The sequence below is a fragment of the Canis aureus genome, chromosome 24 (assembly GCF_053574225.1).
Source record: "Canis aureus isolate CA01 chromosome 24, VMU_Caureus_v.1.0, whole genome shotgun sequence".
Classification (NCBI taxonomy): domain Eukaryota; kingdom Metazoa; phylum Chordata; class Mammalia; order Carnivora; family Canidae; genus Canis; species Canis aureus.
The window spans coordinates 10,749,464-10,768,219 of NC_135634.1; the positions used below are offsets into that span (position 1 = coordinate 10,749,464).

At 35.6% G+C, this 18,756-nt stretch overlaps 1 protein-coding gene and 1 long non-coding RNA gene across 10 annotated transcripts in view; one reads left to right on the forward strand and one right to left on the reverse strand.

Annotated features, from left to right (window-relative positions):
- Positions 1-18,756, forward strand: part of KATNAL1 (katanin catalytic subunit A1 like 1) — a 114,407-nt gene that overhangs the window by 71,653 nt on the left and 23,998 nt on the right. For 7 of the 9 annotated variants that reach the window (XM_077868220.1, XM_077868217.1, XM_077868221.1 and 4 more), the window contains 2 exons: positions 3,346-3,472; positions 4,764-12,965. In XM_077868220.1, the coding sequence (XP_077724346.1) occupies positions 3,346-3,472; positions 4,764-4,962 (326 nt within the window). In that variant the 3' untranslated portion in view covers positions 4,963-12,965. Of the gene's footprint in view, positions 1-3,345; positions 3,473-4,763; positions 12,966-13,020; positions 14,244-18,756 lie in introns of those variants that run through there. The other 2 variants (XM_077868219.1, XM_077868218.1) reach the window with 2 other exon arrangements.
- LOC144295763 (uncharacterized) lies at positions 14,513-16,669 on the reverse strand. Its single transcript, XR_013362859.1, has 2 exons — positions 16,110-16,669; positions 14,513-14,632 (listed from the first exon to the last, which is right to left on the reverse strand). It is a non-coding gene; the product is annotated as an uncharacterized LOC144295763 (long non-coding RNA).

Here is an 18,756-nt window from a genome sequence, read left to right on the forward strand (position 1 = left end):
CATCAGGCTCCCTGCATGGAGCCTGCTTCTTCCTCTGCCTGTGTCTCTGCCTCTCTCTTTCTCTTTCTCTCTCTCATTAATAAATAAAATAAAATAAATAAAATCTTAAAAAAAAAAACAAAATAAAATTTAGTTCAGTCTACCCAGTAATTGGCAAACAACCATGTAACTACTTTCTAGGACAAGAAATGGAGCATTATCAGACCTCAGAAGTTCCCAGTATGTATGTTCTTCTACTAGTATATTCTTTCCCTAGCACAGCTCCCTTCCCGCTCCCTGGTGGTAATCACTGTTGGAAATAATTTGTTTTTATCATATAATTTTCTCACCTAATAATGTATCCTCGAACAAAGTTTTATCTTTTTTAAAACTGAAATTGAATCCCACTAATTGTGTTTGTTTATTTTGCTTCTTTTGTTCAAGTACATTTTTAAGATTCATCCATATTATATCTAGATGCTGTTCACTTTTGTCCGCTAGGGCTGCCATTACAAGGTACCATGGACTGCGTCGCTTATACAACAGAAATTTATTTTCTTAGCCTAGAAGTCCAAGATCAAGCAAAGTACTGTTTCATTCTGGGGCCTCTTTCCTTGGCTTATAGATAGCCATTTTTCCCCCAGTGTCTTTATGTGGTCTTCCTTCGTGTGTGTGTGTGTGTGTGTGTCTCTCTCTCTCGTAATCTCTTCTTTTAAAGACACCAGTGAGACTGGATTAGGGCCTACCCATTTGGCCTCATTTTACTTTAATTACCCCTTTAAAGGCCCTATTTTCAAATATAGTCACATTCTGAAGTATTGGATGTTAAGACTTCAGTGTAAAACTCCGGGGGTGAGGGAGACACTATTCAGCATTTATATATCCATTATATAATTATCCATTATATAATTATACCACAGTTATCCATCATATTATTTGATGGACATTTTCATTGTTTCCAATTTTAGGCAGTTATGATAGTATTATTATGAATATTTTTATACTTGTATAATGGTGAAAATGCCAACGTTTCTTTAGGTTGAGATGGAGCATTCCATCTTTGCAGTGAATTGCTGGTCATGTTGGATAGCTAGAACAATAATAGATAAATCCAATCTATCTTCCCAAGTGGTTGTTCCAAAGTGGTTTTTACACTTGGAGTTTTTACACTTTGGAGTTCTCGTTGCTTCACATTTTTCTAAAACTTTAGACTTTTAAATTTATATCTCTTGGTGTTCAGTGCTCTCTCATTATGGTTTAATTTTTATTTTGTTCTTTAAATAGTTTGAGTATCTTTTCCTTTATTAGCCATTGGAATTTTGTTTATATCTGTTCAAATATTTTGCCCATGTTTATGTTAGGTGGTTGACTTTTCTTTATATTTGTAGTTCTTTAAATATTCTGGATATAAGTAATTTGTTACTTACATATGTTGTAAATATTTTCCCAAACCCTGTAGCTTCTGTGCTTTCACTCTATTTACAGAGTCTTTTGGTGAACTAGTGGTAAAGATGGAAGCTTTACCACTTGAACGGACTAATTTTAATGTAGTCAGTTTTTTTAGTCTTTTCCTTTGTGGACAACTTTTTGAATATATGTATGTATATATATGTGTGTGTGTGTATGTGTGTGTATAAATTATATATCAAGAATAGGGGATCCCTGGGTGGCTCAGCGGTTTAGCGCCTGCATTTGGCCCAGGGCGCGATCCTGGAGTCCCGAGATCGAGTCCCACGTCAGGCTCCCGGTATGGAGCCTGCTTCTCCCTCTGCCTGTGTCTCTGCCTCTCTCTCTCTCTCTCTCTCTCTCACTCTCTCTATGTCTATCATAAATAAATAAATCTTTTTAAAAAATTCTCTTTGAAGTCATTAAGATATTTCCTGCTTTATCTTCTAAAATGACTTGTAATTTTACATTTTTTTTTTTTTTGTAATTTTACATCTTATGTTTAGAGTAGTAATCTATCTGGCACCGATTTTTATGTAAGGTATGAGGTAGGATATTTTTTTACTCTGTAGATAGTAGCTGTTCTGGCATCCTTTCTCCTACTACTTAAACCAGTATTGTCATAAATCAGGTGTCTATAGCATATGCTTTACTCTGCTTCTAGGCTTCCTATTCTGTATCATTGATCTGTTTATCTCTGCAAGAGTATTGCACTGATTTGAATCCTGTTGCTTTGTAATAAGTCTTCAATTCTGATAGAGCAGTTCCTCCTGCCTTATTGTTGTTTTTCCAGTGTGTCTTGGTTGTTCTTGATTCTTTCCATTTCCATAAACATTTTAGTATCTGCCTATTCAGATCCACAGACCTGTTGAGATCTTCACTGGAATGCTTTGACTCTGTATGATCATTTGGGGAATTGTCAATGTCATGAAAAACAAAAACAAACATTGGGGAACTATTTTAGATTAAAGAAGACTAAAGAGATATGATAACTAAATGTAACACGTGATGGTTTTTAAGAAAGTTATAAAGAAAGGCCTGGGGAAAATGAGGACATTTTAATCTGGATTGTGTATTAGATGATTCTAATGTACCAGTGTGTAGTAATGTACCACAGTGATAAGTGTGATAATTGTATGGATACATAGTGGCAAAATATTGACAGTTGATGAATCTAGATGAAAGGTTAATGGGTGTTCAATGATTTTTTTTTTTTTGTAACCTGTAGATTTAAAATTTTTCAAAATAAAAGTTGGGGAAAATTATATTTCATTTTATATATCAGGAAATAGTAGAAAGCCAGATGCAGTCTGTTTGCTGTATTAAATAGCAAATTTGCCATTAAAACTGATAGTAAAACAGCAAGCATGATTGGTTATTTTAAGTAATTCTGTAACTCATTTGAACTTACACAGTACAATACACATTTCAGTCATACTGAAAGAGCAAATGTATGAGAGCTGGTTCCCCAAGTTAAAAACACATTAGTAAGTGTTTCGTGTCAATTGCTGATTTCTTATAGCCTAGGAAATCTTTTTCTATATCACAGTAAAGATGAGCAAAGTGATTCACAAGTGATGCAATCTAGCTTTATAAAACTAGACTAAATGTTATTTTCTACTAAAAATATATCTTGTACTTGAATATTAATTTTATTATTCATAAAGGATCTCAGATCCTTTGTTTTCACAGCAAGTATCTTCACAATTTATAAGTAAAACTTTGAGTTTTGTTTCAATTATTATTGCTACCAAGGCACATAGGAAATTCAGTAATTCTAAGTCATGCAGTAAGTTGGTAATAGTAGGTGGACTCAAGTTATTTACTACTCTTTCTTTTCCTGAATCTTAATATATAATTTCTCATCAAATGATTTGTAAAGTAAAACATCCTACAGTAACAAAAAAAATCTTCTAACAGCAAAAGGAAGAACTGAGCTGCTGAAGATTAATCTTCGTGAAGTTGAACTGGATCCTGACATTCAACTGGAAGATATAGCAGAGAAGATAGAGGGCTATTCTGGTGCTGATATAACTAATGTTTGCAGGTATGTGTGTGTGTGTGCGTGTGTATATATTTTTTTTAATCTGTGACTTAGATATTAGGTATAGATTTGGCAGGAGGTTTGGTCTTGAAGTTAATATTGTTATTAGCTCTTACATGAAAGTAAAGTAGCAACTGATTTCCTTGAAATGATTTCTCATTTGTCCTGTTTCTTTTCTACATCGTTCATCACTGTTAGATGAATAATTGTATAACAATATGGTCACTTTTTCTATCTTTTCATTTTTAAGGCATTGTACTTAACTTGATATGACTTTTGACAAGCTAAGGTCGTTTTAGCTCTAAATTGGATCCTAGTTGAGTCAACCAACATAAAATTTAGTTTTGGTTGACATTATTTTACTACATGCAGATAAGCAAGCAAGTTGACCAGTTTAAGCTGGGAAATATATATTTTATAAAATACATCAAATATTTCCCTTTCAATTTAGTGATATCATATTTTGTAGACAATTCACTCATCGAAGAGGATTTTCTTTTAGTTCTGAGCATCTTAACTATCCTTAAATTGACATCAGCAGCAGTTTTTTTAAAACTTTAATATCTGTTTCTCACTTTTTGTACTAGTATTTTTCCTATGTGCATGTAAGTTTAGTGGCATATAAGCTCCTACTAGTTTCTGGTATCACTGTAGTAAAATATATAAAAATTTGAAGTTTGGTTTAGGTTGGCTTCCTAATAGCTTTCTTACAAGCATTAATTGTCCACTTCTTCCAAACCGTCATAATTATTTACAGCTTATCAGAATGGAACTGAAAATAGGATCTGGAGAAGCCAGGTTTTATCCCTTTAGTTGCCCACCAATGCCCCACGTGGAATTCCACTATATGTAGATAAATTCATGTTCCAGAGAAAGAATTTCTTGGCTTTTCCTCCTCTAATTAGGTTGTATACAAACTGGTATAAGATTTGAATTATCTTAACATTAGCTTGTGTGTTCATTTTTAAGTGTGCAGTTTAGTATTTCAAAACTCTACTTCTGTTTCCAACTTTTTTGGCTGTCTCTGAAGAGCAAGTGGGGAAAAGAAAATTCTGTAATATCTGAGCCCAAACTAGACTTTTAGGATTCATTAATAGTATATTTTTTGTTTAAGTCATTTGCATCCTGTTTTAACCTTTTCTGAACCCTCAGAATATCTCTAAAATGGGAAGTTGTGAGCAGCATCAGAAAAACATAAAATGATCTTTTGAATGTTTTCCTTTAACTTTGTAACAGTTAACAGTGTTTAAAACATTTTGATCAGTATGTATTCACTGATTTTGTATGTTTTTAGGGATGCCTCTTTAATGGCAATGAGACGGCGAATCAATGGCTTAGGTCCAGAAGAGATCCGTGCACTTTCTAAAGAGGAACTTCAGATGCCTGTTACCAAAGGAGACTTTGAATTGGCTCTTAAGAAAATTGCTAAGTCTGTCTCTGCTGCAGACTTGGAGAAGTATGAAAAATGGATGGTCGAATTTGGATCTGCTTGAATTTCTGTCAGCTCTTTCATTTCTGGTATTTTTATTTATAAAATGTGAAGAAATTCCCTGCAATTTTTTTTTAAAAAACAAGTTTAGAACTTTTCATTGGAGAGACTTTTCCCTTAAAGGAAAAAACCTAAAACCACAAAGAATATAAATATAGCTGGGAAAGAAGAAAAGCTTACATAGGGAGCCTGATAGTCTCCATCACCTGGCTTTGTGCTGGTACTCCATGCGTTAATATTGCACATCCAAAGCATGTCAGGGAGGCTGAAGAGTGATCAGTATGCTCTTGGAGAAGCTTGTTTACAAAGGGTTTTGAAGGACCTCTCTTTCGCACTTGTACTTGTTGGTTTTTGTTTTTTTCTATTCTTGGCTCTGAGCATGAGGGACCTATATATGTCGACTTTTAACATCAAAACTGAGTTTGCGTCAAATTCATTATTGTTAAAAATGATAGTTTTGAATTAAATAAGGAATTCGTTAGTTAAACCTTTAGAATTCCACTCTTACTGTCACAGTCTATCATATAGTTGAATTTTTAACCCTCTCCTCCCCTACCATTTCTTCTATTAGCTATCTAATCATTTATGCAGTTTTACAATAACCTCATGCCTTGTGGTCTTTGAAGTGTTTTGTCAGATTGTTTCTCTGGTCTTTAGTATTTTTTGCTGGTACTTAAGTGGGAAGGGTGGGATTGCATAAGACGCACTTCTCCATTCTAGAATTCTGGATTTATTTTCACTTTTCTTTCAATACATTCAGATAAGTCCTTTATTTTCCTCAGCTCTAACATTGATTTTTGCTGAACTTGACTTTCATATTCTAAATAAATACTTTAGTATTCTAAAGAAGTCCACTCTCTGTGGCTAATGCAAAACAAACAAAACAAAATCTTTATATAGTTTTCCAGACAGCTAGTTTAACAAAATAGCATTGTACTTAATGAGTGACATTCATTTGAAATTTTAAAATTTCTTGTCTAGGTTGAGAACTTAGACGCTACATATAGTAAGATTAGAATAGAAATCTGACGTGCACATTCAGTTCAGCAGGAGTTAGATGATAAAAAGAGGCCAAAAAAAGTAGATGGTGTGTATCTAATCACAAGTAGAATATCCTGTTGTTTATTTTTTTTGAAGTTACATTTATCCCATTTAGGTTGGGCAACCTGTGCTTTAATGGTGATGCTTTTTAAAGTTTATACTTGATGTTGTTTTGAATTCTCCATTTTGGAGAGCACCCACTGGTTTAAAACTAAAAATAATAGAACTTTTTAGACACTTAACAAAAAAACTCATAGTATCTTGGTTTAAGAGAATTTTTTTCCCTGTTAAGAATTACATAATTTTCAGATAACTTAAGTCTGATTCAAAACTCCAGTATTTTATGCAATGCTATAAATTACCCCCTTTCCTCTGAGGTCTAGTTTATGAGTTAAAATTATAAGACATTATGATTTTATTTTAATTGAATTAATTTATTTTAAAAAATTGAAATAAGTTTTATTTATGAACTTTAAAATAAAGAAATAAATGATCATACTAAGATGACCTTGCAAACTGTTGCTATCCAGTAACATTTTTTTTTTTTTTTCCTGAAGTCCTAGGGGCAGCCATTAAAACATAACTGTTTTGATTGCTAAAACTTGTTAGACTGTTTTTCTAGGTCTTGTGTTATTTGTCTTGGCATGTATTTTCATCTTTTTAAAATTCTTCATGGATAATGATATGTTAATTATGATTTTAAAAAATTAACAGTTAAGTAGTATTTGGACACCCAGGCTTCCTAGAAGCTTATCTTTGCTATGATGGTGAATTAGGTGTACTTTTTTATTTCCCTCTTTCTCATTTTGTTCTGTCAATGGATGGGGAATGCTTTGTATTTCTTAACCCCCTTCAAGGATCCTGAGGAGATGGTTCAGGTGTTCTGTCCAGCCATTACTGTACACAGTATGTATGCTGTCTTTATCACAAGATGGTATGTTGCCTTACTCAGAATGAGAAAATTTTGGTGTTTTGCTTTCTTTTTTCTATGTTGCATTATCAAATTAGAATGATTTGGTTCCTTTATGTCATCTGAAAACCTGATATCTTGGGCTCTGCAACACAATTATCTTAGGACTGGGTTTTGTACTATTCCGTCTTGCAGATATCTGATCAGATAGTTCCTTTGTTCAGCGGACTTGCATTGGTTGCTTACCAATGCAAGTGTGTAAGACCCTTGGGTGGAAGCTTTGTGGCTTACAAAGTTGGACCAGGCTGTGCAGTTCTGACTGGGCACTTTCTATAATTACACTGTGTTGCTTCTGGCTCCAACTAATTAAATGAGTTCAAATCTTAAAAGGAGAGGCACAGTAAACTATATATGCTTTGGAAAGATAATATATACAGGTTTGTTTCTTTTTCTCCTTTAAATCTGCTTTAAAACAAGAAGTTTGTTTGAGCAATGTATCATAGATCTATTTTCATGAGCCATTTCCCAAAGTTCATGTATATTATAAACATGTACACTTGTAATTGTGGCACATGTATAATTATGATAAACATGTATGCATGTTACATGCTTATGGTAAATGTTTTGCTCTCATAATCATTTTATTTTTTAAAGGAACTTAGTGTTGATGAAATTACCAGACAAATGACTTTTAAATACAGGCTGAAGCCTTCTAGAAATCCACACAGGAAAATAACGATGCACAGGCTTTTATCTTCTAGTAAGTGGCAGTGTAGAGATTCTAGAATGATCAAAACACAGTTTGGGCTTGGGCCTCTGTCTCCAGAAAAAGCAAGACTGCTTGGAAGAGGAAACGTGTTGTGGTCTAGCTGCATAATTAGGGGCTTTAGTTGAGCTCTTGAGATTGCAGGTTTTATGATGTGATATTTGACTGAAAAGTATAGGCTGAAACCACTAATTACTCAAAAAGTGAGCAAGCAGTATCTACTATGAACAAACATACAGGTATTTCAAGAGAAAAAAAAATATGTGCATACAGCTCCAGTGTACAATATAATTGTCACTCATTCTCTTGGCTCTATGTAGCCTGACTCTACTGAACACAAAGTTACTGATATTCTTTAGGTTTTGCACAGCTTGAGTTTGTGTGAGCTCCTGCATTGGAAGTTTCTTATATAGTGTTGAATCTATGATGAGAATTGTAAAATGGCATAGTTATGTTTCCCTCTACTCCACCCTAACTGGAGTTAAAGTGAAGGACTTAGGCAGGTATTTCATGTTGTGTGGGCTTTGGCTCCTTCAGTATTATCTTGATTATTGAGTCCTTTTTGTATATCAGTAGATCCCCACTCTTTCTTTTATCTTAGTTAATAAATCACCTTAACCTGTATCCTGTGTGATAGGCATAAAATATTAAAGATATCTGCTGGCCTTTTCCAAGAAGGGCCACATTAACTTGAAGGAAACAATAGTAATTTTTCTTCTGACATTTTTCTGTGTCTTTTGTTCCTTAATTGTTTGATTGTATGGTATTTTTTACATATCACTTAATCTGTGATGCACATAATATTTATGTGGATCTAAAAGTTTGTCACAATAGAAAGAGTAGAACTACATTTGGAGGGCTTGTTAGGAAATAAAAATATTTGAACCTCAAATGTTATATTCTCATCTCCACTAATTATTTTTGCAGAAAAGGGTAAAAACTCTGTTATAATTACTATATTTACTTATTTTACTTTTAAATTGGACTTTCCATACTTATTTATTTAATTTTTAAAGGAAATTTGCTTTTAGTATTGTTTCTTGATGTAGAAACTGTATAAGTACTTTATAAATAAAATCTCTAAGATAATACATTTTTAATAATTCACAAATTAACAGTAGTTCTTGAAATGTTTATAATGTTTTCTGGCTCCAGACAACTCTTTAACTGGATGGTATTTCTAAATTTCCAAGTGACTTGTTTGTTAATTTAAAAAAAAAAAAAAAAGAAAGAAAAAGAAAGGATAATTATTAAGGTAATGAATGACATTTATTTTTATTTTACCATTCTCATTTCTTGATCAACCTTATTTCATATATGTCTATAAATAACGTGGATATTGCTTTGTCACTGGCAATATGTAGGTTTTATACATTTGGAAGTTTGGCATAACAAATAGGGAATTAGTATGAAGGTGTTTTCTTCCCATAAAAGGGCTCCTATTTAATTTTGTGTTCATAAAACACACTTTTTGTTTTACCACCTCTGAAATGACTATATATTGCCCTTTGGAAAACCTGAATCTTTGCACTTGTTTTTTTCAGAGTCTACCTCAGTTAACCAGGCATAGTTTTAGGAAGGAATGAACTGAAACCATATTTATATTTTCTTCATCATCTATGCAGATTTGTTTGTTTAAGCACTTCCTTCTCTCCCCTCTTGCCCTCCTCCCACTACATTTTTTTTAATCTTGAAATTTTTATTTAAAATAATTTGCCTTTGCAAAGCCATCTATTCCAAATTAAGCCTCTGTGAAATGTCTGGAGGACTCTTTCCCTTTTTGGTGTGCTTCTTTATTCAGATGTGTTTTGTTTCAAGGAGTTATTTCAAACAAGACACACATTCCCTTCACTTCTCATAGTTTGATAAATGCAAACTTAATGTAAAAATCTTGGAACCCAGTTATTCTTGTGTCCATTCTCTAAGAACCCACGTATTTTATGAAAACACAAAATAGATACATTTTGTGTATGAACAGACACAGGTCTGTTCATGTGTTGGTACAGTAGCAGGGAGTTGCCTTCAGTTATCGTAATGTGGAGAGTTTCCAGTAGATCATTACATGTTAAGATGGTTTGTGTCTGGTTAAGATTCTTGTTTCAGTGTTTGTCTCTCAGTGTTTCAAACCTAATTAAAGAAAAAGATGTTTCTAAATTGTTATCCCTTAAACAGTGCTTTTCCTTACATTTTGAGCTGCTACTTTGCTAGTCCCATGAGCTTAGTTGTCTGTGTATAGGTTCTGATTTGGTAATAAATTCCTAGAGTGTTGCTTTCTTTGTGGTTCCTATTTGATCTACAATCACTGGTCCATTTACTGCCACCAGTGAAAGTAACAAACCCCTCACCGGTAAGGAGTGACTTTTCCCGGAGTTTATGTTCTTAAAAACCACATATTGTAAAACTGACTTCTTTTGTTTGCCATACATTATACTGATAATTTCAGTGTTGATGCAGATAAGGTAAGAGTGGCTTTTTAGTTAATTCTAACTGGTTTAATAAATATACTTGGCCTTATTTGTGTAACATCATTGCAAAATGGATGTTCCATATGGTGAATTTTCCAGATGACTGTATCTTATTTTATAAATCTCCCAAAACTATTTTTTAAAATTTGTACTGTATTTTTTGAGCAGTGTAGATTTGCGGAGAATCTCAACAGTGAGGTGAATTCTTCCTCCCTCCTCTGCTCCCCTCACAATGCTCCAAGCCCCTTTCTGATATCTTGACATCTCACCTTGGTATATATACTCTTGTTATGCTTGAATCACTATGATACATTATTACTAAAGTACATAGTTTACCTTAAGGTTCACTCTGTGTTGTACAGTTCAGTGGGCTTTGATAAAAGTATAATGTCCTATATCTACCATTACAAGATCATACAGAATAGTCCCCGGGCAGTGATTTTTTTTTTTTTTTTTGCACTGCCTCTGTAGTTTGCCATTTCCAGAATGTTATATAGTGAGAATCCTACAGTTACTTAACAATTTGCACTTCAGGTTCCTCCATGTCTTTTTGAGGCTTAATGGTTCATTTCTTTTTGTCTGTTACATGGATGTTCACATCTGTTTGAGGGACATCTTGGTTGCTTAAAAGTTTTAGAAATTGCTATAAACTGCTGTGAACATTCATGGGCAGTTTTTTGTGTGGACATAAGTTTTCAACTCATTTGAGTAAATACCTAGGAGTGTGCTTTCTGGACTATATGTTAAGAGTATGTTGGACTTTTGTAAGACACCACCAAACCATATTCCATAGGAGCTCTACCATCTAGCATTCCCACCAACAATTGAATGAGGGTTCAGGTTACCCCATGTGCTCTCCAGTATTTGGTGGTGTCAGTCATTTTGCTACTGATTTTGCTACTCTAATAAGTGTGTACTGGTATAACATTTCTGTTTTAATTTCCGGGTCTGTAATGACAGGTTGAGCATCTTTTTTCATATTCTAATCTATTTTTAATTGGCTTTTATTGAAACTTTGTTGAAATGTATCATACTTGTTCTCTGACTTTGTAAAATGGAGAACTTGAACTTACCCTTTTCTTAGTGATTCAGAGTTAATCCTTAAGTTATGTTCCCCTAAGCAGCTAGCAGATGGGGTAGCAGGGCTTTTCTGCCTGTCACTAAATGGTCTTTGAGTTTTGTTTGTTTCCTCTTATTTAAAGCATTTTTACTCTTCTGTTTTCAGGCTGACAACTTTTATTCCTCTTCTAGTTCCTCCCTCCAGTTTGTAGTGAATCCAGTGAAACAGTCATTAAAGACTTGTTAGGATTATGGATAAGTTAGGAGGACAGCCTAACTCCTCTTTGGGGATGAGGAGTAAGTAGTAGGGAATTGGTAGTCTTTGAGCTTTAGTGCTTTGTGTCATTTCTCTAGGCTGTGGTCTTTTTAGCTTTATCTTTGGTTGCCAGAAGTGTTCCTGGTAGACCCAAGTGTAAAGTAGATGTTTATGCATGATTATGTTGTGTAGTTGTAGAATATTTATAGCTGGAAAGCACCTAGCATCAGTTTAATTTCATGGCCCCACCCTTCTGCCATGACTGTTATTAAGGATTTGATCTATTTTTAAAAAGATTTGATCTATTAAAACCTATTAAGGAAAAAAGTTCGATAAATGGGACAAAAAATAGGAAACATTTGTGGCTAGAGTCTTCCCACTCCCTTCAGTCCTTGCCACTTTCTCCAGTGCATGTCTCCAGTGCTGCCTAGTGATGTGACATGGTGACTGCTTATATGGAGGAGCATACTTGAATGTTGAGGTGTTTGCCCAGAGAAGTCAGGAATGTAGTTGGAAACTGTGGGGGAAAGTATGGCCAGCATCAGCTGCTGCCTTGCTAATGGATAGCCAGAAAGGGCTGTGTGGGCTCTCAGTTCAGGCTTGGATTCTGGAGGCTAGGGTCAGCATGCTTTCCTTCCTCCCTGGCTGGACTTGACCTCAGGCAGATCCAGCTGCCTGCATCTATGCAGCTGAGATAGACACAGACACTCCCCCAAGATGTGTCCAGCTCCTTGCTCACCACCGTTTGTCCTATTACACGAGGGCAGGTGGGAAAGGAATCAAGGGAGAGGAGCAGTGTGTTCAGTGACTGCTTCCTATCCTCTTTATGATCAGAAAAGTTTTATGGCCAACTCTTCTCTTATTTTTTTCTAAGGTCTTCTCTGGACCTTTCATGTAAGTTTTGAGAGGTGCTTAACAGCAACCCAAAGCAAATGAAATTGGGAGCCAAATGACTTGGTCCAGTCCTCTTTATCTTACAGTGAAAGACCCAAACCCAGAGAAATTTTACAATCTGTACTCAGGACCACATTTTGAAGTGGGAAATAGGACTTGTATCTGTTTTGGATCTTGATGGATGCTGCAGATAAGCTTTAGAGAAAGTAAGCCAGGCAGTAGAAACATTTCTTAAGAACCTTTAAGCATCTGAAGCACGATGCCAATACAGACTATTCACCCAAGTTAGTGGTAGTTATTAAGAAGTATAAGATAAATTGACATTATAGATTGGAACTAACATTTATAATATTTGCTATGTGCTAGATACTTTACTTTTATTTTATTAAATCTGTACATTGGCTGTAAGCTATACCATTATTTTCTTTTTGGAGAAGAGGAAACTGAAGTTTATCGAATGACTTATTCTAGTAGTCAGGCCCCTGAGAAGTGGAAGAAGGAATAGAATTAGGTCAGTTTAGTTCTAGAGCCTATTCCTTTGCCATATTCCAGGATTACTTTTAACAGTGTAAATGCAAAAGTACTCAATTCTTGAAATAAATGTTATGTCCACTCATTTTTCTGATGTAATTAATTACTCTTACCTTCTCTTTCCTGTAATTTTTTTTAAGATTTGTTTACTTTAGAGAGAGAGAGTGAGCACAGAACAAGGGAGGAGCAGAGGAAGAGAGAGAGAACCCCCAAGCAGACTCCCTGCTGAGTGTGGAGCCTGATGTGGGCACCATCCAGTAACCCTGAGATCATGACACGAGCTAAAACCAAGAACCAACTGCTCAAGTGACTGAGCCACCTAGGCACCTCACCTGAAATGCCTTTTTTTTTTTTTTTTTTTTTAACCAGGAGACTTTTAGGCTTTTGTGTTGTGGGATTGAAATGAATTGGGGAATGTCACTGTCAGAGCTATATCAGAGTATAAATATACACCTACTTGTTTTTCAGGAAACTCTTTATTACATGAATCAGTCATTCTGAAAATTTCCATGAATTATATTTAGACCACTAACTTAAAACAATATAAAGCTCTATCAGTTATTTTTATTAATAAGATCCCCGACAGTGCTCTGCCCACTAGATGACAGTTCCAGAGTCATTAGCTGTATGTATGATCACTGTCAGTTACCAGGAGAACTGCCTCTGTGTACTTGGCTCTGGGTTTGGTGTCTGTAGCACTACCCCAGAGCTATCCCAGAGCTGAGTTTGGTTCTGAATGTTCAAAATGCTTTCAATTAGCACATCTTGAATGACTTTTTTAGACAAATAGCTAATCATGGTGTATGACTACTGTATTACAGAACATAAATCCTAAACTATAGTGTTAGTAATTATTATGTAATTAGAGATGGATGAATCAAGCTTCATTTGCAATTTGTTAAAATACCTCAAGCTATTTTTCAAACATTTTCAAATATGTTTTGTAACATTTTTCAAATGTACTTTACCAAGCATATTTGCTCTAATTTTTAAACCCTTGTGTATTTTAAGGGAAATTTAATCCATATGTTTGATTCATTTGCACTTAACTCATCAGAGATATTTTTTTAAGAACAATTTGGTTTCCAAGCAGCTTTAGAAACCCTTGTCATGAATTCCATCAGCCTTTTTAAAAAAAGCCTTTTCTCCAGTCAAAAACTTTTTTCCTCTAAAGGTAAATGTGGATGAAATATTTTAGTTGGGTTAACAATGCAGAGCCCATATTTTAAATTCTAAGATAGTTCTGAATTTAGTGTAATAAGTTATTCTGCCTTTACTGAAAGCCCTCGCTTCATTTGTTTCTCTTCAAAACAGGTCTCTGCAAAAAGCTTGTAATAAATAACAGTGTGCTCTCTTGAAAACACAGTGCATTGACGTTTTCTGTACTGCCTCCCTAAGTTCATAGGTGACAAATGTGGGTTGATCAGACATATCAAATGAAATTAACTGTTTTGGGGATCCATCACATGTGATGAATATGTATATACATTCAAATATACATGTATACATTCATAAACTGCTTAAATTCTTACAGATTTTTTTTTTTACCTGTAGTTACACATTCTAGCAAGACATTGTATTCTGGATTAAATTAATAATTAATTGGGAAATGACTATAATTGTTCTCCTCTCTCTTCAGGAATATTTCTCACCTCAGATTTAGTTCAACAGGTTTGTGTTGCCTAGGAGTTGGTCTGTGAGTACAGCTTTTCATGCAGTTTTAATTCAATGGGGTGATTGTATGAAATCCTCCTAGAAAGAGTAAGGTCATTTCAGTGAAGGTAAAAGGAAAATATGGTGCCAGCTAATTGGACAGTATGTCATACACCAGAGTGACTCTGGGAGAGATTTGCTGAAACATAGCAACAAAGGAATGGAGCTAGAAATACATGAAAAGAAAGGCACCAATTTCTTGGGTTCTCATTAGAGAATTGTGTGCAATACATATTTGCTAATCAAAAAAAATAACTTCTTTAGTTCCAGTTCTTGGTGGAGACTCATTTTTTTTTCTCCAAATTCTTTAATGTGGGATGAAAGCAAGGAAAACATATTTTCTGTACTTTTCAAAGCATACCAATTTGTTACATATTTTTCCTAGTTTGTATGTAAATGAACTCAATATTTTAGGAAAATTTTTATGATTAATGAATGTCTTTTAAGAATTAACACCTATTTTTTTAAATTCAAATCAAAATGAAAAACCTCTTGCATGAGGGGATACTTTCCTTTTTACCTTGTGTTTTTCCACAAGGTAAATTGTGGAAATTAAATTATTTTCCTTTACAAAGGAAATATGCTTATAAGATTTTTAAGGTAAATTTTAAAAAGCAGTATTTATAGAAAACAAGTAAGTGCCTGCTCTGCTGTCTCCCAAAAGCCCTGGGCCTGTAAGTCCGTCATAACTGGACCTCCTCATTCAACTTCTAGGGCTTGATTATCCTGGTCACTGTCACTGGTAGTCTGGAACAGTGTTCTGCAGACTTCTGTGATGATGCCTCTCCATCAATAAGATATTTGTGAACTTTCCGCTCTATGTTGTTAGTTTGCAGAATATTTGTAATTTGCAGTAGTATTTGTATGTAATTTATAACCATATTCATAAAATTAGAAAATTTAGACTGTAAACATGAAAACACGGGCAAATAATTTTATTGGTACAAAATGCACTCAAAATTATGAAGAATATTTGTACCGAGAGCCATGAGATTAAATATGCTTTCTTCTTTTTTTTGAACTATGGCCTCATGGGGTACAGTGATTCAGTGTATGTCAGTGCTTTGTTTAATTACAGTTGTAGTTGAAAAGTTACTTCATAAAAGTACATAGATCCAAGTGAAAGAAATAAGTCAGTGGCTGCAATTGTAAGTCACGAGCTCCATTAAAAAATGATGTAAAGAATCATGCTCACTGGGGCACTTGGGTAGCTCAGTCAGTTGTCTGCCTTCAGGTCATAATCTCGGGTCCTAGAATGGAGTCCCCTGTCCGACTCCCTGCTCAGTCTGCCTCTCCCTCTGCCCCTGACCTTGCTTGTGCTCTCTCTCTCTCCCTCTCTCTCAAATAAATAAATAAAATCCTTTTAAAAAAAAATCTTGCTGACTAATTATGCAGAAGTTTTCATTTACCTTTGGCTAAAACCTGTGAACTGCTTCATGTGGAAGATTTTTAAAGAAATTGGAAATTTATTTCAAGTGTAAGTTGCAGATATTAGAATTTTTAGTCAGAGACTCACTGTTTTTGGCAAGAAAACCATGGAGCGGTGGAAACATCTACTCAAGGTTAGGAACTAGGTCTTCCTTTTGCCTGCCTCCCTGATCCGCATGTGCCCAGGAATTCCAGTTCTCAGGGGGTCCCACCAATGGTTTTCTCAATTCTGCTCCATCTGGACATGATCGTCCTTGAATGCCTTGGGACAGGTGTAATTCTGTTGTGAGTTTTCCTTTTCTCAGTCTTAAAGTAATTCCTGACTTGGAGATGAGATATGAATGTCACTGTCCATTTCTTCCTTTTCATTTGTCAGGGGTCCCTGTGCCAACGTCCACAGCAGCTTCTGTGGCTTATGTTCAGAACTTCCCCTACAGAAGTGCCAGTTGTGGTCCTTCTCTATCGGCTGTCGGCTGATGAAGGTGGTGCTGCTCCTGGCTGGCCTCTCCTCGCTTGTGAAGGAGGAAGGAGTAGGAGGACTCTTCAGTTAAATGTGAATGGAACTGTCGAAGGGAGAAATAAAGAGTAGAGCAGAGATTCTTAGTTACTAACTGGAAAGTGTTAAGGTATGGGAGTCAGACTAGAAGGGAGACTCGAGGAAGGAGGATATGGAGTTTTCAAAGGGAAGGAATCCTGCTGTATTCTGTGACTATATAAAGCGTGCCATGTACCACAGATGTTTGGTCGTATTTGCACTGTGTATACTCTGGTCAAAACCTCACTTTTGCTGTCTGGCTAGAGATCTGTTAGCCATTTACACAAGGGGCCAGTTGATTGGATCGTGAGAGGCCTTATGGTATTGTGAGAACGTCAGCTCTGGCGTCAGAAACCTGGATTCTAGCCCCAGCCCTGCCACTTCCAAATTTTGTCACCATGGGCAGTTTACTTATTCTCTCTGTGCCTCCGTTATCCCACCTGAAAATGGAGATAAGAATAAGATAGGACTGCTGGGGAGATGAAATGAGATACTACATTTAAAGTGCTTATCAGCTTCTGACACTGCAATAAACTCTCAGTAAATGTGTGCTAAGCTGGCACATGACAGGCTTTCCCAGAGCCAGTTGCTGAATATTAAGGAATTCTGCAAGTCTTCTAATCATCAATAGCTTGGAATTGACCTCAGTGGGTGTATTTATACCATGGAAATCAGTAAACACTACTACAAGTCGAGGCTTCCTCTGCACACTCCATTCGAGAGCCAGTTTACTAGCACACCACTGGTTAGCTGTTTTTATTTTGTGTTTCTTCTTTTTTCTCTGCAAGTAAAGCAGCCCTGCATACCTAATCTAGCTTTTTGTCAGTCTAGTCCCTTTGAAATAAGTGGATGCAATGATGAATAATATTCCTAACCCTTGCCAGGCATAGTGAATAATAAGGTCAGATTGATTTGCCTTGAACCATTTTTGACTTGGGGTAAATGGCTGTTTGGGATCTGCCAAAATTAAGGCCACTCTCTTTTCTGAGCTAGACTTTACTCCACCACTTTTATTGCAGTATAGTAGAAATCTGAGGACACCAGAAATAGACCAAAGTGTTGCACTACCCTTTTATTCTCTGAGGCATGCAGTCTGAGCTCTATCTAGGCAGTGTGCACACTGCTTTACCCTTTTGCCAAAGATGAGATTCTCTTAATTGTCCAAAAGGTTCTGAACCCCAGAACTGGCGTGGCCTACCTAGTGGTTGTAGACATGTGTACATAGAAACATTTTGCCAGGCATTTGTGGGAACTGTTTGGCCATTTTCTAGCAAAGGTGGTAGGGGCAAGAGGAAGAGGGGGTTCTGTTCTCACTTCTTTTAATACCTTTCCTCATCCAAAAACTGGAGTTTAGTGGTAGCACCCAATTAGAACTCTCTTGCCTCAGCACATGATCACATTTCTCCTTACTTATGATAGAAACAGAAAAGCAAGCATGAGTTCTCAACAAAGAGGCTCTTTATATCAGGAATTTACAAGCTACACACTGTTTTTCTAATTGCAGATGTATACACATGTAGAAGATCACACAGATCCTTGTGTACCTTGCTTAAGAATCAAACTGGAGTTGTAGGGTGTTAGCCCCACTTTTCACAAGGAAGAAAAAGTGTTAGATGATGTCAGAGGGTCTCAGGTTCCATAGAGTGGAGCCTTCCAAGGTTTTTCATGTAAGGAAGTTTTCTGTGTTCATGCAGGAGGGATTATGCAGGAAGGGGTCTGGAGGACCTAGCCACGACCTATTTTTTCATCTATTTCTAATTTGAATCTTATGCAAAGATTTTTTTTTATTTTTATGCAAAGATTATTATGTAGGTCTATTTAGACCTTTATTAAGTCATTCTACTTACTGAATGCCCAGCAGATTCTAGATAAAAACCCTTCTTTAAGGAACTTGTTCTGCTAGAGAAAGCCCAAAAACAAACCATCACAGAATACTATGCATTGGTAACAGTGAGTATGTGACTAAGAAGTGATTTAGAGGAGGAAAAGGACAAAGAAGGCTTCACAGAGGACATGATGTGATGTCAGCCATGTTCGGAAACAGGAAGAGGAGTTTGGCAGGTGATGAGGGAAGGACTCCTAATCCAGGTAGAGCTAGTCATCATCACCTTTCTGGTATTTTGTATTAAAGTGATGGTTGTGTTTTATTAGAGCAAGTTCTTTAATCCTGCTAGTTCTTCACTACATGGTGAGCTCTATG